Source organism: Taudactylus pleione, unplaced genomic scaffold (genome assembly GCF_031769625.1).
Source record: "Taudactylus pleione unplaced genomic scaffold, aTauple2 ptg000198l, whole genome shotgun sequence".
In the NCBI taxonomy this organism is placed as follows: domain Eukaryota; kingdom Metazoa; phylum Chordata; class Amphibia; order Anura; family Myobatrachidae; genus Taudactylus; species Taudactylus pleione.
In genome coordinates this window covers 8884858-8901146 of record NW_028284600.1, presented here as the reverse complement: position 1 = coordinate 8901146, position 16289 = coordinate 8884858, and the positions used below count along the sequence as shown (strand labels likewise).

The window sequence follows — 16289 nt, the reverse complement described above, 5'->3', positions numbered from 1 at the left end:
AGACTATTAGCATTTAGATATACTTCCCAGAGGCTGTAATCTCTGCTGCACCTGCTTCTGTGTTTGAGGCATCTGATTGGTTGGCTGCGGTAGCTGTCCAATCACTGCTCTCAACACGAGATGTCAGCATTGTAGAAATTGTACCATTTTCTGCCCAGGAGGTTGGAACATGTATCTCTTGATTGGCCTGTCCTGTCCTTCATATATACACAGGTTGTTGCAGTTTCTTAGGTCACCACATAAAGCAGCCTACCCCATTGCTATTAAAGAAGAGTTCTAAACAAGAATTTCACTTTCTGTTTATTTTAAAGGTTAAAATCCATCCTGACAGATGCAAGTGTCAATCCATGATATGTGAGCAGTTGTTGAGGACACTGGGGAAGAGGGGAGACAACACACATTTATTAAACAAGATGTTTTACAAAGTTTGAATCTTTGGAGAAACACTAAACACACAGTGAATAGATCTATACAGACATATTTTACAACCGGTGAGGATAAATTAATTTATATATATATATAAAAACAAACACTTGTTTCAGATGGAAACCATCATAGATAAACTTAAGTTAGTTCAACTCCCTCTAATTCATGGAAAGAGGCCACTATAAAATTAAATGTATTATCTCAAATTTTGCACAAGTAAAATGAGCACACAGCATTATTGATGGGGACTACAACATTCATGAATACTGCCAACAGTCAAATTTTTTTTTACCTCTTTAAAGTACAATAATGATAAGTTACTCACAATTGAAACTAATTATTTTATGGCAGGTCCCCCAATGCTCTCTACCTTGAGGCACGTGGGGCCAAAAAAGATTGGTAAGACAGCTAAACATTAGGTGCCTTATCCGTAAGTATAACCCTCTTCCTAGTAGTTAGTTTTATAGGTATTTGGCCTTCTAGAAACAATCTACACCCATAACCTTCCCAGCCACTCCACCAGTCCCATCAATACTGTTACACCAATAACCTTCCCAGCCACTCCACCGGTCCCTCCAATACTGTTACACCTATAACCTTCCCAGCCACTCCACCGGTCTCTCCAATCAATATTGTTACACCTTCTCAGCCACTCCACTGGTCCCATCAATACTGTTAAACCTATAACCTTCCCAACCATTCTACCAGTCTCTCCAATCAATACTCTTACACCTATAACCTTCCCAACCACTCCACCGGTCCCTCTAATCAATACTGTTACACCTATAACCTTCCCAGCCACTCCACCGGTCTCTCCATACAATATTGTTACACCTATAACCTTCCCAGCCACTCCACCGGTCCCTCCAATCAATTCTGTTACACTTACAACCTTCCCAGCCACTCCACCGGTCTCTCCATACAATATTGTTACACCTATAACCTTCCCAGCCACTCCACCGGTCCCTCCAATCAATACTGTTACACCTATAACCTTCCCAGCCACTCCACCGGTCTCTCCATACAATATTGTTACACCTATAACCTTCCCAGCCACTCCACCGGTCTCTCCATACAATATTGTTACACCTATAACCTTCCCAGCCACTCCACCGGTCCCTCCAATCAATACTGTTACACCTATAACCTTCCCAGCCACTCCACCGGTCTCTCCATACAATATTGTTACACCTATAACCTTCCCAGCCACTCCACCGGTCCCTCCAATCAATACTGTTAAGAAAGCCATCTTGCACTTCCTGTCTTCAACTCCGATCTCGGAAGCAAATGAGACGCATACATATTTACATCCTATATATATATTCCTCAAATGACAGGCACTCTATAGACAGACTGTCTCCCGAGGAGAGAAATAAAACAAAAATAGGGTGGTAAAAAGGCCACTCAAAGTCAATGTTGGCTGTGCTGACCACGAGCAAAGTGGCAAGCAAAGTCATACTTGTTTTTGCATTTGCAACCGCAGATGTTGCATTGGAAAGGATTTTCGAAACCGTGGCATCCCATGTGGATTGTGTACAGTATGTTGTCTGCAAAGTACATATCACAGTGCTGGCAGTGATGCAAAAGTTGAGGGTCCTGCACTGGTAGAGCAGGGGCTGGTGTGCTAGGTTGGCTGTTGCTGATGCTGGGTGTGCTGGTTCGTCCGCTGCGCTCACTGCTGGGCCCAGCCATAGGACTACAGTTTCTGTGATTGTGGGTTGGACGGACCTCGGGGCTGGCTGGGGAGGAGCTCTGGGGAATACTGGTTGAGACGGCAGAGGCGCAGGCTGGTGCTGGAGGCTGTTGGATCATGAAAGGTTTTTCATCAGGGCAAGGTCCTGTGTCTGGAGATGCAGGGTTTTGTGTGTCGGGTGGTAGGCTGGATAGTTGACCTGCCAGTGTGGATAACTGGTTTAAGGGATTGTCCACCATGAGCTCTTGTGGATCCCTTGACAATACTCCTGCTGCGTGTGAAACCTTGGCTAGATTTTCATAGGCCTCGCTGTGGATGCTGGGTATCTCATGGGAGAAGTCATTTAGATAGTCTGCCTTATGCACCACCATGGATGGTGGGCTAAGGTTAATGAGAGTTCGGCGGCTGTAGCCCAAGCTGCTGACTTTCTTCTGAAGGACACCCCACATTTTTTTGTTGCCAAGGGACGGGCGTGTTCCTTTAATAGGCAGCATCTTGTGTTTGCGACGCCGGTGATGGGACAGGTTACTGCGGTCACTGCAGCGAAAGGAGCACAGCTCGCATTTGTAAGGCTTCTCCCCAGTGTGGGATCGCATGTGAGCCTCTAAGTGTCGCTCGTAGGCAGATGCAAAGGGGCACAGGTGGCAGCGGTGTGGCTTCTCACCTGCAAAAGATAGAAACCACAAAATGACACGTTTGCCATGTTTTATGTTGCGTGTATGCTTTATATAAGGCAACAGGTTGCCCTAGTCTGACCAGCAAAACACTTAAATATGATATTGTGAAAACCAAAGACGTGACATAAAACATACTTTCCCATGCACACAGAGGTATAAACCCAGACTTTTTTTGCATAACAAGCAGACTAGATGTGCCCTACTGTAAGAACAAGATTATGTACATCTACAGTCCAAACACCACACAAACACTCAAGCCAAACACACTGAGCGTAAAACTACTAACGACTTCAAATAAGTAATCATTCCACAGTTAATCATATTCTCTTTCTACGATTTTGTTTTAAACTAATGTGCCCTCCATATATAGGGTGTGAAAGTTTGCTTGAGATTACCCGGAGATTTGTACCACAGGGGATGTAGTTGGCATCGCGGCAGTTGGGATGCCGGCTCTCAAAATACCTGCTCCGGAATCCCGACAGCAGTCAGAAGCCCGCCGCCGGCATCACGACGGTAAGTAATGAGGTTAGGGGGAGGGTTAGTGTTAGTATACTTACCTAGTTGGGTCGGGATTTTGACGTACCACAGACAGGTCACTGAAACCTTTTACATTCTGTAAGGTGCATTTATTTTCCCTCTGTAGAGTGAACACTTATTTTTTTCTTTTTGAGTATTACCTCTGGATTTAGAGGTGAAGAGGGTAGGGTTAAAAAAAAGAAGCCATTTGTCAGACTAGTAAAGTTGCGGGCATGACACAAGTCTTAACGGGTTCTCTTCTAACTAACGCAGGGATAGGCAACATCTGGCACTCCAGCTGCTGTTGAACTACACAGCCCAGCATTCCCTGTCACTGTTTTAACATGTCCTAACAGCAAAACAGTAGCTGGACATGCTGGGATATGTAGTTTCACAGCGTCTTGCCTATCACTGAACTAGAGGAACACTTCTTCACTGGATGGCAGTTAAGCAATGATAATATTAAGAATACAAATTTGGAGCTTTATTCTCTGTACATATCTGCCAGGAGAAGGGCCACTATGAGTTCGCCAATCTGAGTACACAGAAGTGTCTCCAATAAAAGCAAGGTTTGTGGACTTGGGGGAGTTTACCAACGTTGCAGGGTTTCACTAAACCACCAGGCCAATGCATTCCTGAAAAAACAAAACTATATTAGTGTTCATTCTAGCACCCTGCAGTTCCTCTTTTCTGCCTGGGGTGTCGCTCTCTGCTGTGGTACTTTTAGCACACTCTGGTTTGTACCTCAGCAGTTTGTTGCATTAGCTGAATATGCTAGAAGCACCAGAGCACAAAGCAACACCCCAGGCAGGATAAAGGAACTGCCCAGCTTGTGACAGGTGCAGGGTGCAAAAATGAAGTCTATATATGTCAGAACAGAATCCTGATGTTTTTTAAGTGGAAGTGATTTGGTCCAGCTTTAGGAGTCTACACAACTGTGCATCAATGCTGTTATTTGAGGTGGCGTAGCCACCAATTTCCTTCCTCCTGTTGGCACTGAAATATTTTGCTCTTTCAGCCTGAAAGATAGCAGACTTTTAGTTCACTGGGGCCGCTGTGAAAAGGTTTGGGACAGCACACTCAAGTGTAGCAGGGGAAAAAAAAAATAATTTATTCAAAATTGCTTCCATGATTAGTTCATGTATTCTGGCACAGCAAATAGCTTCAGCATGCAGGATGGTGCCAAGATGAGTAAGACTGTCAAGCACACGCACAAAGCTACATCCCCGCCCCCCCATGCATACACAGACAGGGTCCTACCTGTGTGTATGCGAATGTGTTCTATGAGACGAGCCGTGCCTTTGCTGGCATAGTTACAATAACGACATTTTAGTTTCCCATCGTATGTCCTCTCAAAGCCATCCACCAGCATCCCCGCACTCTCATCCAGGGACACCTCCACAGACGGGTGGTCCAGCCCATTCTGATCACTGTCTGTCCCAGCTGCCGGTAGAGCAAGGCACGGAGAATTAGCGGTGAGCACATCGTGGTTTTGTGGCCCTGATTTATAGAAAGTGAGTCAATGAATAGCACCCCTCTGCCACGGGGGAAAGGGTCAGTACAGAGATACACAGTATTCAGGATACAAATGTTGTGGTTAGATGAGAAATGTAACATAATCCTATCTTGGAATGATGTCTGATGAAGTATAGGGTATATAACCGACTCAGGTGTCGGCAACACAGAGACTGAAAACTAGTCTAATAGTGGCAGCTGGACAATGGAGGTTGCTGAAGCACTGGGGGTAAATATCTCACTTCTGGCTTGGGTTCCAAGGATGGGGTTCCCACTGTTCTGATGTCCTATCTCAAATGCATACAAATCTACTATGACTTCCATGTTAGCGATTTCATATTACTAATGCATAGGGAACATACGCTCGATTTTCCTAAACTGGGCAACTCATAGTACCTATGTAAGAAGGGACGTTCTCACATAGGTAAAGTTCAGGAACTCATTTTTTGCCAGCTGAAAATTTGCAGATACAAGGATCCAGCTTATTGTGTCTACAAATGTACAGTGTGTGCTTAGCTACTGTACATAGCTCCTAAGACTGCTCAGATTTGCATTAGTGGCCTCTAACCCGGCTACAAAATTCTCCTGTGATGACCATATCTCCAGACAGATGAGAAGAACAATCTTGAAGTGGAATTGGTATTAATTACCGCTGGACACCTGGCCGGCGGTTCAAATTCTGACAGCGCCTGGCCGACAGAGGAAGAAATCCCGATCCTCCCTAGGTATTGACTAACCTAATTTACCCCCTAACCCTCCTTTAGGGTGCCTAACCCTAACCTTCCCCCCCCAGTGCCTAACCCTAATCGCCCCTTTAAGTGCCTAAACCTAACCCCCCCTTCCCCACTGCCTAAACCTAAGTCCCCCGGGGGGATGCCTAACCCTCCCTCCCCCTAGCCTAAACCTATCCTCCCGGGGGGGTGCCTAACCCTAAGTCCCCCCCCGGGAGTCCTAAACATAAAGCGGCTGTCCGCTGCGGCATCCCGATCGATCGATCGGGATGCCGGGCGCCGGTCTCCCGACGTCGGTCAAATGACAGGAGTCTAGATTTAGACGCCTGTCATTCGTCCCTAGTCGGCATTCCGTCCCCCGGCTTCCTGAATGTATACCCTTGAATGTCAAGTCAGCTGAGATACTGAGCCATATTAAAGAACCAGTAAACCCTCCCATTTATACACCTCTATGTCTTTGTGCACCCTTGTGCATGGTCTTGTGATCAGCCTTGGTCAGAGAAACCTGTCACCCCTCAGCAACAACCTATCATCCTGCTGGACAGCAGACTGTGCGCTACCAAATTGGCAGCCCGAATTCCAGTCTTTATACTAACAAGTGGTTCCCAAACTTGATCCTCAAGGCACCCTAACAGTCCAGGTTTTAAGGATATCCATGCCTGAAGGGCCTGATTCAGGGATGGACGCTAATGCCACACAGCAGCAGTCCTCGGGAGTTGTATTGAGACGCCCACCGGCAGCTTCGCAAATGAAAGTGACTATGTACAAAGACACAGCATCGGTCGCGGTTCAGTTGATAATTGGCCTTCTGAATGACTCCATGGTTGCGCAGATGGCCGCCTGAACTGAGGGCCTGATTCAGAGCCGCTCGTAAGCGTTCGCTCTGAGCGATGTTCGCACATCGTAATGCGCATGCGCCAACCAGTCAGTGCGGTCGGAAATCGTGTGTTTGCTATATAGCGAATGCCTGCTAATTTGAGTGACAGAATGAGGCGTTTGTGGGTGGTAAGAGGGGAAGCTGCTTGAAAACGGGGAGTGGAGATCCGAACGCAGGCGTGCCAAACGGTCAAAACGGGCGTTTTAAGGGTGTGCATAATTAACAGAGCAGCGTCATCGGCCACGTCACTTGGTTGTCTCTTAGCCTGAACTGTTCGCATGATTGCGGTAGGAAAATCCAACCACAAGCACTGCGAGCAGTTCAGACGCCTTTCGATGTACTCGATTAATCTAATAAATAGCGGAGATGACGTAGGATGCGAGTGGCCAGGGGGCGTCTTTACAAAATAGCGAGCGCATGTTTTGTTCGCTCGCTCAGACATAGAGGCGTCAACAGACCGCAAAAAGCGAGCGCTCACTTTAAATAGCTGGCCCCTTTTTCTGAACGAGCGAGCGCAAATAGCGCCCGGCTCTGAATCAGGCCCTGAGAATCCAAGGCAATTTTGATTGCGTACGGGATCACAATCGGAGTCTGGGGCACGCCCCTGGAACGGTTGTGACACACCTGCATTTGAGCTGCTACTCCCCCAAATGGTCCCTTCCTGTCACTCACTTAGCAAAAATACCCTCTATGTGACCGCTGTAGCAAGACCATCGCCGCACAGGTGCAGTGCAACTCCGATGCATATGAGGACCACGATAATCTGTGGGAACAGATAGTTAAATCTAATTGACTGAAGTATCTGTTCTCAAGCATAGATATTCTTAAAACCCAGACTGTTAGGTGCCTTGAGTTCTGAGTTTGGGGACTACTGTACTAGAGAGAAAAAGCAGGGATCAGGACTGCTGCATTGAAGGACTCCTCTCACAAACACTGCATTTAGCGGGTGGTGGCCCTTAAACACGGCAGGATCCCATCTGAGAAGTCCTGCACTGCAGCATGTGGATTCCCATTGGCTCCTTTAGGTCTAAACACTGCATGAGTAAGGGGTAATCCTTCCAACCTTTTGAGCCTAGCCCTATTTACTGTGGGATTACCCCTTCAATGTTCCCAATGAAGCCTTGCACAGCAAAAACAGAGGATGTGGGTGTATATTCATGGTGATGAAGGGTGAAAGGGATTGAAATAGGTTTGGAAAGTTTATCGCTTCTTTGAATATAAATCTTTATCAAGATAGAATTTAAAATGGAGTCTTTATCCACAAGGACACGGAATGAGTAACAGAGGCTTGTATTGAGTTGCAGAGGCTTGTATTGCAAGAATAATGATTGGATGAACATTGCTCGTGAAGTTTGTTTGCTAGGCTTTGCTTTAGTAATTACATTGTACTGTGTAATGATCAGTTAATAGACAGTAGCAAGAATGCAATGTACCATTTACCTCCTTGTAAGCTTTCTGCCTCCTTGTCACCGCTCACAGAGCCAGAAATCATGTTGACGTGATGCGTTTGCTGTGTTAGATATTCCTGGAAATCTTTTACAAAGTCCAGCGCCTCTGGCTTTTTCTCACCCATATTCAGTTCTTGTGTGTTCCTGCACTGCCCCCTGCCTGAAATGAGAGAGGAAAAATGTATTATACAAAGTGATAGTAATACACACACACATCAGTCACCACAGAGTACAGTGATGGGTCATTCATTAGCACAGACTGACTATAATTATAGATCAAGACTTGTACTACTCCTCCATTTGTTCTTTAATACCATGCAGCTCACAAAAGTGTGTTATGCCAGTGCGGGCTCCCACAATTTGCCCCTCTTCTACCCTTAAAATTATTTTTTGTAACTGCCACCCGTGTGCAAGAACACATACAGTGTTCAGTTCCAGAAGCCAACATGGCGCACTAATAAAGCCAGTGCAGCCATGACAGCCCGGCTTCTAACGCTGAGCCATACCTCACGCTGTATGTGCTGATAAACAGTTATTGTGGATACAGAGGCGATGCTCCTCTGGAGAGGCAAAGTTTGTCAATTATGAACGATCAAGGACTGAATACAAGTTACTAACATATCAAATCTACGAGGTAAATATTATTTATTCAAGTGTTTATACAGGTGACTTGTCAAAGACTGGCTGCTGCTTCAAAGCAATTACTGGCTCTGGCTCGCACCTTATTCTGATATTAATCTATCGTGCAGGTACAGAAATTTATTTATACGGTTACATCACCTTGGCTGCAACTGGACCTTGAGCTAGAAGACCCATTATGCATGCTGCAACTTGTAGTTCTACTGAATAACCATATGTTGCCTACCTGTCTGCTAGGCCGTTGTGACACCGTTATGACTTAAAGACATTATTGGAAAGACAAAAAACCACTATAGAACATCTGTCATTCATATTTGTAAATGCAAGTTCTGGAAGAGATTTAGGCTACTCTGAAGTCATAAGTATCATTTGCATGCAAGTCTATAATCACACGTATGTGTGCATTTGGTATCTCAGTGTGTGCAGAGTGATAATTATTAATAATTAATTATTATTAATTAAGAATTAACCTATAATTTTTGGATTGTGGGAGGAAACTGGAGTAAGCAAAGGAAACCCACACAAAAACATGGGGAGAACATGCAAACTCCACACTGTTACGGTCTTGGTGGGTCAAACCCAATACCTCAGTGAGATAACAATGTTAACCACTACACTAACCATGCTGTCCACAGACATGCTAGGCAAGCTAGTTTAGTTGCATCAGCCTCTTGAGCCCTGCATTCTTTTGTGGCTTCTTAGAAATATGATACATTAATTTGTGAGCAGATTTATACATTGAATTGTTTGGATGGGATATTAAACTCTCAGTTGTAGACCTTATAGTATACAAACCTTGTGCACAATGCGAACAAGTGAGAGAGTAGTACATCTAGGCACCTTACATTATGTAATGATACAATAACTAGAACTGTGAAATCATGTAAGTAGTTTTGACTCTTAGGCTGTACAAGAACTGGCTTTCCTTGTGGTCTCTGTAAGCACAGGAGAGGCTGTGAGACGAGGCAATGTCTGAGGACTTGCGGCTTCTTGCACAAGAGCTGCAGTGTGCTGGATGAAAGCCTCCCCATTTACAGGGACACAGACTGCAGTATACTCCGTACGTGGTCATATCCCGATGCTAGGTTTACACAACAGCCCAGTGTCTGTATATAGAGCTGTGCGGCCATACAGTGAGGCTTCAGGGTCAGGTTTCCTAGCCCATCGTACCACAATGCTCTAAAGCCTTGCCATGCATTACTATGTAATTAAAGATCAGACATTGATATGAGAACAGTTTGTAGAGGGCTTCAGGATGGGGGAATAGGGTCTCTTTCAGACCCGCTCGCAAGCGGGTCGATGGTACCCAAATGCGCATGACGGAGGGAGCTCCGTCGTGCACATGCGCGAGACCCGGATAGCGACAGCCAAGCTGTCGCTCCGGGTCTCGCACCAAAGGGTGGGCGTGGCTGCCAGACGGAGGCGTTCCCTACCGTCTGGGGCCGGCCCCACTGACATCACTAGTGATGTCAGTGGGAGTGATTTTGGCTCTGATAGAGGGTAACCCACAGCTATGCGAGCGTCCAAAAGGCCGCGCCAAATTTAAATAGGACGGCCCTGATTCAGAGCGAGCGCTCTGGTCAGAGCGTCCGGCTCTGAATCAGGGCCATAGTTCCTCACGTACTCACGTATACTTCAGAGATTTAGGGCCGTATTCAATTAGTTTTGTGTCCGCTGAAACGTTTCGCCTGCCCAACTTTCCGCCGACAGCGTGTGTTTTGGAGGCGGAAACCTATCGTGCGCGTCCTCGCTATTTGCCGTATTCAATTCCAAACCATGCGTTAACGGCAAGCGGCGAAGTCAGAACAGGCGGAAAGTGCTGTCAGAATAGGGGAATTTTGTGTGAAAATAAGTAGTCCTGTCAAATTTGGGGTACTTGAAAATGGGAGCTAGCATATATTTAGGTCTCTAAAGTGAACTTTTGAGAAATGACCCTCATACATGCACCTGCAATTTTATGCTTGTCCCCCCACTTTTTTGCCCCCAAAATAAATACTTTTTTGAGGTGTTCTTTTAAGTTTTTTCCCAAGATTTTTTGACAGTTGTCCTTTGTGGGGGCTGTACCAAGGGTTCTGAGTGGTTTCCCCATGTTTGCACCCCAAAATAAAAATCTTTTTCACCTACTACATTACATTGACTTTCCACGTAGGCGAAAACTGGCTGGAATTGAGAGAAGTTCCGACCACGCGAAAAGCCCTGATCGGCGATACTTTTCCGCGGAAAACGTTTTTTCGCTTCTAATTGAATACGGCCCTTAGAGGGACACTGTCATGGAAAATATTTTGAGTCTCTGTACCTTTTATTTCTATGAAAAGGTCCTTTAAATGAGAAAATGTAAATATAATAGTAATTTTTTCCTCTTATGTATTGTTGATTTAGATCTACTGTGTCGCTACAGGAGTCTTTCATAGTAATCGGATGTTGTTTGGGGAAATATTTAGCTGTATTCACTCATTTAGCTACCAAATAGAGATGAGAGGAACAGACAGGCTATTTTGCAGAGGTGCTAATTGCCGCACTGGACCTATTCAATTAGCGGGGATTCATACTTTTGCAGCCATATAAATAATGGGGTGAATATTTTGTGGTAGAGTAAATTTTCTTATCTCTACTACAAAGGCAATAGGCAACCCTTTCAGCTACTTAGTGGTAATTTGCAGCATACTCAACAGTAAAAAACCATTAAGGTCCATGGGAAAAAAAACAAAACAATCATAACTGCAACTTCCAACAGTGGGCCCGATTCTGCAAAGGATGGTAATGTGATCGCAGCTGTGTTTTCACACGTTACGCAGCTGCAGAAATATGCTAATGCATGCCAAAGCTCATCTGGCATAAAGACACCCGCTGACTGTCCAATGTTGCTCTTCTGCATAAACATCGGTACCATCGATGCTCATCGGCCAGTCACGCAGAATTTACAACAAGTTGGACCAGACGTAAACACTGCGTCTCCTCGCAAGCAGAGAGCTCTAATGCTGTGTATGCGATCACAGTGACTAATTTATGCACCGCCATGAAATGGCGTTTAAACGGACAGACACGACTGTGTTTTTTTACCCCGACCACCCCTCCGTCGCCACCCCGAACGCTGATAGCCTGTCACTCAATTTGCGATGGATTCCTCTATGCTTCCGTAACTGCATTGTGTTCTCTGCGCCACATCTGTGTCCATAATCGCCATTGTATCTGCTTCTGAATCAGGCCCGGTAACACGCTAAAAACCACAGTAAATGTGCATTAATACTATACTCTCCTTTATGCTAGATCAGTGTCGCAGTTCTGATATTAATAGAACTATGGGGTCTGTTTACTAAGCAGTGTTAGGAGACAGAGTGAAAAGTGATAAGGTGCCAGCCAATCAGCTCCCAACTGCCATCTCACAGGCTGTTTGAAAAATAACATTTGGGAGCTGATTGGCTGGTACCTTAACACTTTTCACTCTGTCTCCAAACATAGTAAATAGACCCCTATAACCCTTTTGCCATTATGAAACACCTCTGTAACAGCATTTTAGGAAATGGGGTATGGAAAAATAATGGTGTATTCTTACTCACAGCAAAAAAAAAAAGGATGCAATTACAGTATATTAAATAACTGTACGCCTGAGGAAATAATTCACTAATAACCTGTCCCTCACTCTAGATAGCAGAGCCACAAGGGTCTGGTACCGAGATAATGGGCCTGATATAGAGGTGCTCACTAGTCTTTATGCTAATGCCGCAGTTGATCGGATTCATATAGAGACGCCAAGCACTTCAGCACTAGGTTACCACTTTGCGTATTAAGATGCACCATTAGCCGCACATCGGTCGCACCATCGAACATTGCTCCAGCCCTATGGAGGAGCAGAATGTTCATCTGGACATGGCCGCCGAAATCAGAAGCCGCAATCGCTGACCGTGACACGCCCGCATCTGGCTAGCCGCCCGTTACCTCTTACGAATGCCCACTGAAATTGCCTCACTCTGTGCCCAAATTCTTTCAGCGGCTTTCGGCGGTAACCACCAGGAAGCCTGCGCAGACTGTACAAAAAAAAAATGTGTCCACTTGCGACCGATTTAGATACGGTGTCGACCTCAGAATCAGGCCCAAAAAAATAATTGAACCAAACGAGACCATACATATTTGCTTCTTTACATGTGCTTAACTCATCATTGCCCTGCCGTACATTCTCCTAAATAGCCTATGTGTTTCATTTCAGTGCATCTGACGTATGAACACTGTAGAAAACGTATTCTTCCCCAATAGACGAGCAATGTAAACACAATGAGATGGGGTTAGGAGACATTTACATAAGCACTGCCACATGTCTTTATAGCTTGAAAGAACCATTTCATGTTTAGTCACACATGCAATTTAAAAAAAAACAAAAAAACAAACAGACTAAATACACAAATGCAATAAGGCAAATTGAAGTGTTTTTAAATGTGTTAAAAATGCATAGCCGATGCCAGCGTGCGCTTAGCCAAATGGATGATCCTTCTGAAATTGGAAACTCTGATTGGTCGGTGATCTTGACAAATAAGATGCAATGGGGCATATTCAATTAGCCGCAGGGTTTACCCCGCGGCTAATTGCCGCGCTGGACCTATTCAATCAACAGGGATTACTCGCGCGAGTGTCCCCGAGACCCCGCAATTGGACTTTACCTCGCAGCTCATGGAGGTGCGAGGTAAAATCCGCGTAAAATGCGCCAAATCGGGCTCGCATGCGGGGAAAAGAAAACTAATCGATTCCGCAGTTTACACTTCCCGATTTTTCGGAGTGGGAATAAGGCTGTTTAATTGAATAGCTGTTCCCCTCGCTGCGGGGATTTTGGCCGGCAATTATTCGTGGGGGAAACCCTGCGGCTAATTGAATATGCCCCAATGTATTGTGAGAAGGAAATTCAAGATTTTACAGCCAGAATGTCAGTGATACAGTATATATAACTTAAATGGCAGTTTCTGGGCATTGAACCCTGCAGTTGTGGCATCAGAGGGATGTAAAACACCTATGGATGGACATCTCTATTAAGTCATTTTAAAAGTACACTACTGAGAAAACTCCTAGGATTTGGATTTTTCTGGGTGAACTGTACCATCTTTAAGAACAGGTAAGCTCTAGCAAATTTAAGGCTGTATAACTGACCATTGTTCTACAACGTCTAGTATATATACACAATTGAAAGTGAATAGAAAAGCATGGTATTCTGGGTGCAAAATATAACCTTGTGTTTTGTGGATGCAGTAAATAAAGCTTCACTTTTCGTAAATTAATTCAAATTAGATAAACAGCGAACATATTAAAATGTATTATAGGATAGAGGTGTAATTAAAAAATAAAATGTGCTTAAAAAAGAAAAAGAGAGAGACTGCGTATCATATGTATATCTACCAATCAGAGGTAGAAGGAATTAATCTGTCTCCGATCTAAAAAAGTGAATGCAAACAAATATTCAATCTATTCCTCTCCCTACATTGGATAGGGTATATTTTGGGCATTATTATAAAAAGAGAATTCAAGGCACTAACATTGGTTTAGCTATTGATTTATTGTAATAGTTCCATCAAAAAAGCATCAGTGATGTTTCACTGTTTTCGTATCACAGTTCTTTCATTTGATTGAATTTGTCACAATTGTTGCCAATTTATGATACATTATTTTAAAATAATTTATTTTGTTTATTTGTATGTAACGATTGTGTGGTTTTGTCAAACATCTTTACACATACAGGATCAAAGTTTCCAGTTGATTATATATTAATATCACAGATGGCAAGTCCAGATATTATTTTTATGTTAACACATTTCCGGTACAGGTATACATTTCTTATATCTATCATTGGTGCAGAACAAATATCTGTGGATCTGAAAGTATAGCTTAGTGATAATTTCACCTGAGCAGTTGTTGCTGTATTTTATTCTTAGTGGTCAATTCAGTCAGGTGCAGGTTGGGTCTTGCGAGCCGTTCTCATGGCGAACTTGCACTGCGAATTACATTACCAATTCAATCCCAAACTGTGGCCTCATTTATGCCATGCTGGGTGCAAAAAAACTGTCAGTCTCAGAATAGCACGGAAATCTGACTACACGCTCACGAAACAGATGTCTTGCGAGGTGGACACCCAGGGGTATATTTACTAAAGTGAGAGTTTTTAGAAGTGGAGATGTTGCCCATAGCAACCAATCAGATTCTACTTAACATCTAACTAGCACCTTCTAGAATATAATAGCTAGAATCTGATTGGTTGCTATGGGCAACATCTCCACTTCTAAAAACTATCACTTTAGTAAATTTACCCTATAAACTTACCTAGAAACACTCATTTGACAGAGAAGGGGCCACGCTCGTTAGGTCCATCGAGGAGCGCAGGCATGATGGAGCATATGCGCAGTTTGCTAACATCCACATTTGGACTCGGAATCAGGTCCATAATCAACCGTCACATCAGACATGTGAATGAGTTTTAATTGCTCATAGCAACCACAATAGACAATCTGCGTGACAATGTTTAAAATCAGTGAATTGTCAACTATGTACTGTATCAGGTCAGTAAATGTAACCACCACAGGTAAAGCAGGACAGCAGGCATTTTCCCATGCCACAAGTGACATGAAGTGATCAACAGTGGTGATCGGACAGGAGAGTATTATTGCTGTTCTGCAACATATTACATGCACTAAGCGATATGATTTTAAACATATTATTATTACATGTTCCTAGTGAGATGAGCACACACATGGAGAGTACGGATAAAAGAGTATTGCTGTTATGTTATGTGCACACATGGACAGTATAGATAATGCTGATATGAATCATACATGTTTGTAATAATATAAGTATGACATAACTACTGATATAATCACGCCCATGCATACATAGAGTATTATTGTTAAAATACATATACAGAAAAGGAATAGACAGTACGAATATGATATGTACATACAGTAAAGCCAGTACACATGGAGATTATAGTTTAGAGAACAAATACATAAATGGAGAGTATAGACTACAGATATGACACATGCATAAATACATGTAGATTACACAATATACAGATATGTCATGCACACATGGAGGTTACACAGTACAGTTATGACATACATAAATAGAGATTACAAATATGACACATACATGTATGGAGATATCAGTCAGACATGGAGGTTACACAATATACAGATAACACACACACACATAGAGATTACATATATGACACATGAATATATGGATATTTCAGACAGTACAGATATGATATATATAGAAACTGCAGAAAGTACAGCCAAGACACATACATACATGTGGACTGCAGACAGTATATATAAGATGCATATATGGAGAATACACACTACATATATGACACATACATGTAGAGGGTATTGTTATGATTATGGATTGTCTGCCGTGACGTCACGCAGGCCCCGCCCCTCCGGATACTTGCTCTCACCGTTACCGGGAGCTCCTTACAGCCGGGAACCTCATTCCGCCTCCTGCCTACCGAGGGATGCCACCGATGGCGCCTCTGCCCGTTCTCCTCACCGATGCTGCTGCTGCTGCCCACTGTTGTCGGGGCCCAGGCACACAGCAAGGCGCGCAGGCGCACACCACGCCACTCCCCCCCATAGTCACGTGTGTGGCTGCCGCGGTGCTCATTGGGCGCGCTGCATGCCGGGACTTGTAGTCCCAGCACCGGTCTGTTTTACGGACATGTGTACGGACCGGCATCATAGTGTAGGGAAACGGCGCGCTACGTGTCCTGAGAGAGTCTGTGTCTATATATATATA

The 16289-nt window shown here is 44.2% G+C and overlaps 1 protein-coding gene across 6 annotated transcripts; it reads right to left on the bottom strand.

Moving 5' to 3' along the window:
* Nucleotides 1-282: 282 nt before the first annotated feature.
* Nucleotides 283-16116, bottom strand: IKZF5 (IKAROS family zinc finger 5). Of its 6 annotated transcripts, none has more exons than XM_088476891.1 (5): nt 15952-16116; nt 14404-14493; nt 7876-8043; nt 4573-4812; nt 283-2783 (listed from the first exon to the last, which is right to left on the bottom strand). In XM_088476891.1, the coding sequence occupies exons 3-5, from the start codon at nt 8006-8008 to the stop codon at nt 1837-1839; spliced, it is 1320 nt and encodes a 439-aa protein (XP_088333017.1). In that variant the 5' UTR covers nt 8009-8043; nt 14404-14493; nt 15952-16116; the 3' UTR covers nt 283-1836. The 6 variants fall into 6 exon arrangements, with proteins under 6 accessions (XP_088333017.1, XP_088333022.1, XP_088333020.1 ...); XM_088476896.1 differs by having other exon boundaries at nt 4573-4755; XM_088476894.1 differs by lacking the exon at nt 15952-16116 and adding an exon at nt 15872-15931.
* Between the last annotated feature and the right edge of the window lie 173 nt (nt 16117-16289).

Coding starts and splice junctions, on each gene's coding strand:
- IKZF5 (XM_088476891.1), bottom strand. CDS start 8,008: ATGGGTGAGAAAAAGCCAGAGGCGCTGGACTTTGTAAAAGATTTCCAG. Junction 4,813..7,875: donor GGCAGAAAGCTTACAAGGAG/GTAAATGGTACA, acceptor TCTATAAATCAG/GGCCACAAAACCACGATGTG. Junction 2,784..4,572: donor ACACATTCGCATACACACAG/GTAGGACCCTGT, acceptor TATCTTTTGCAG/GTGAGAAGCCACACCGCTGC.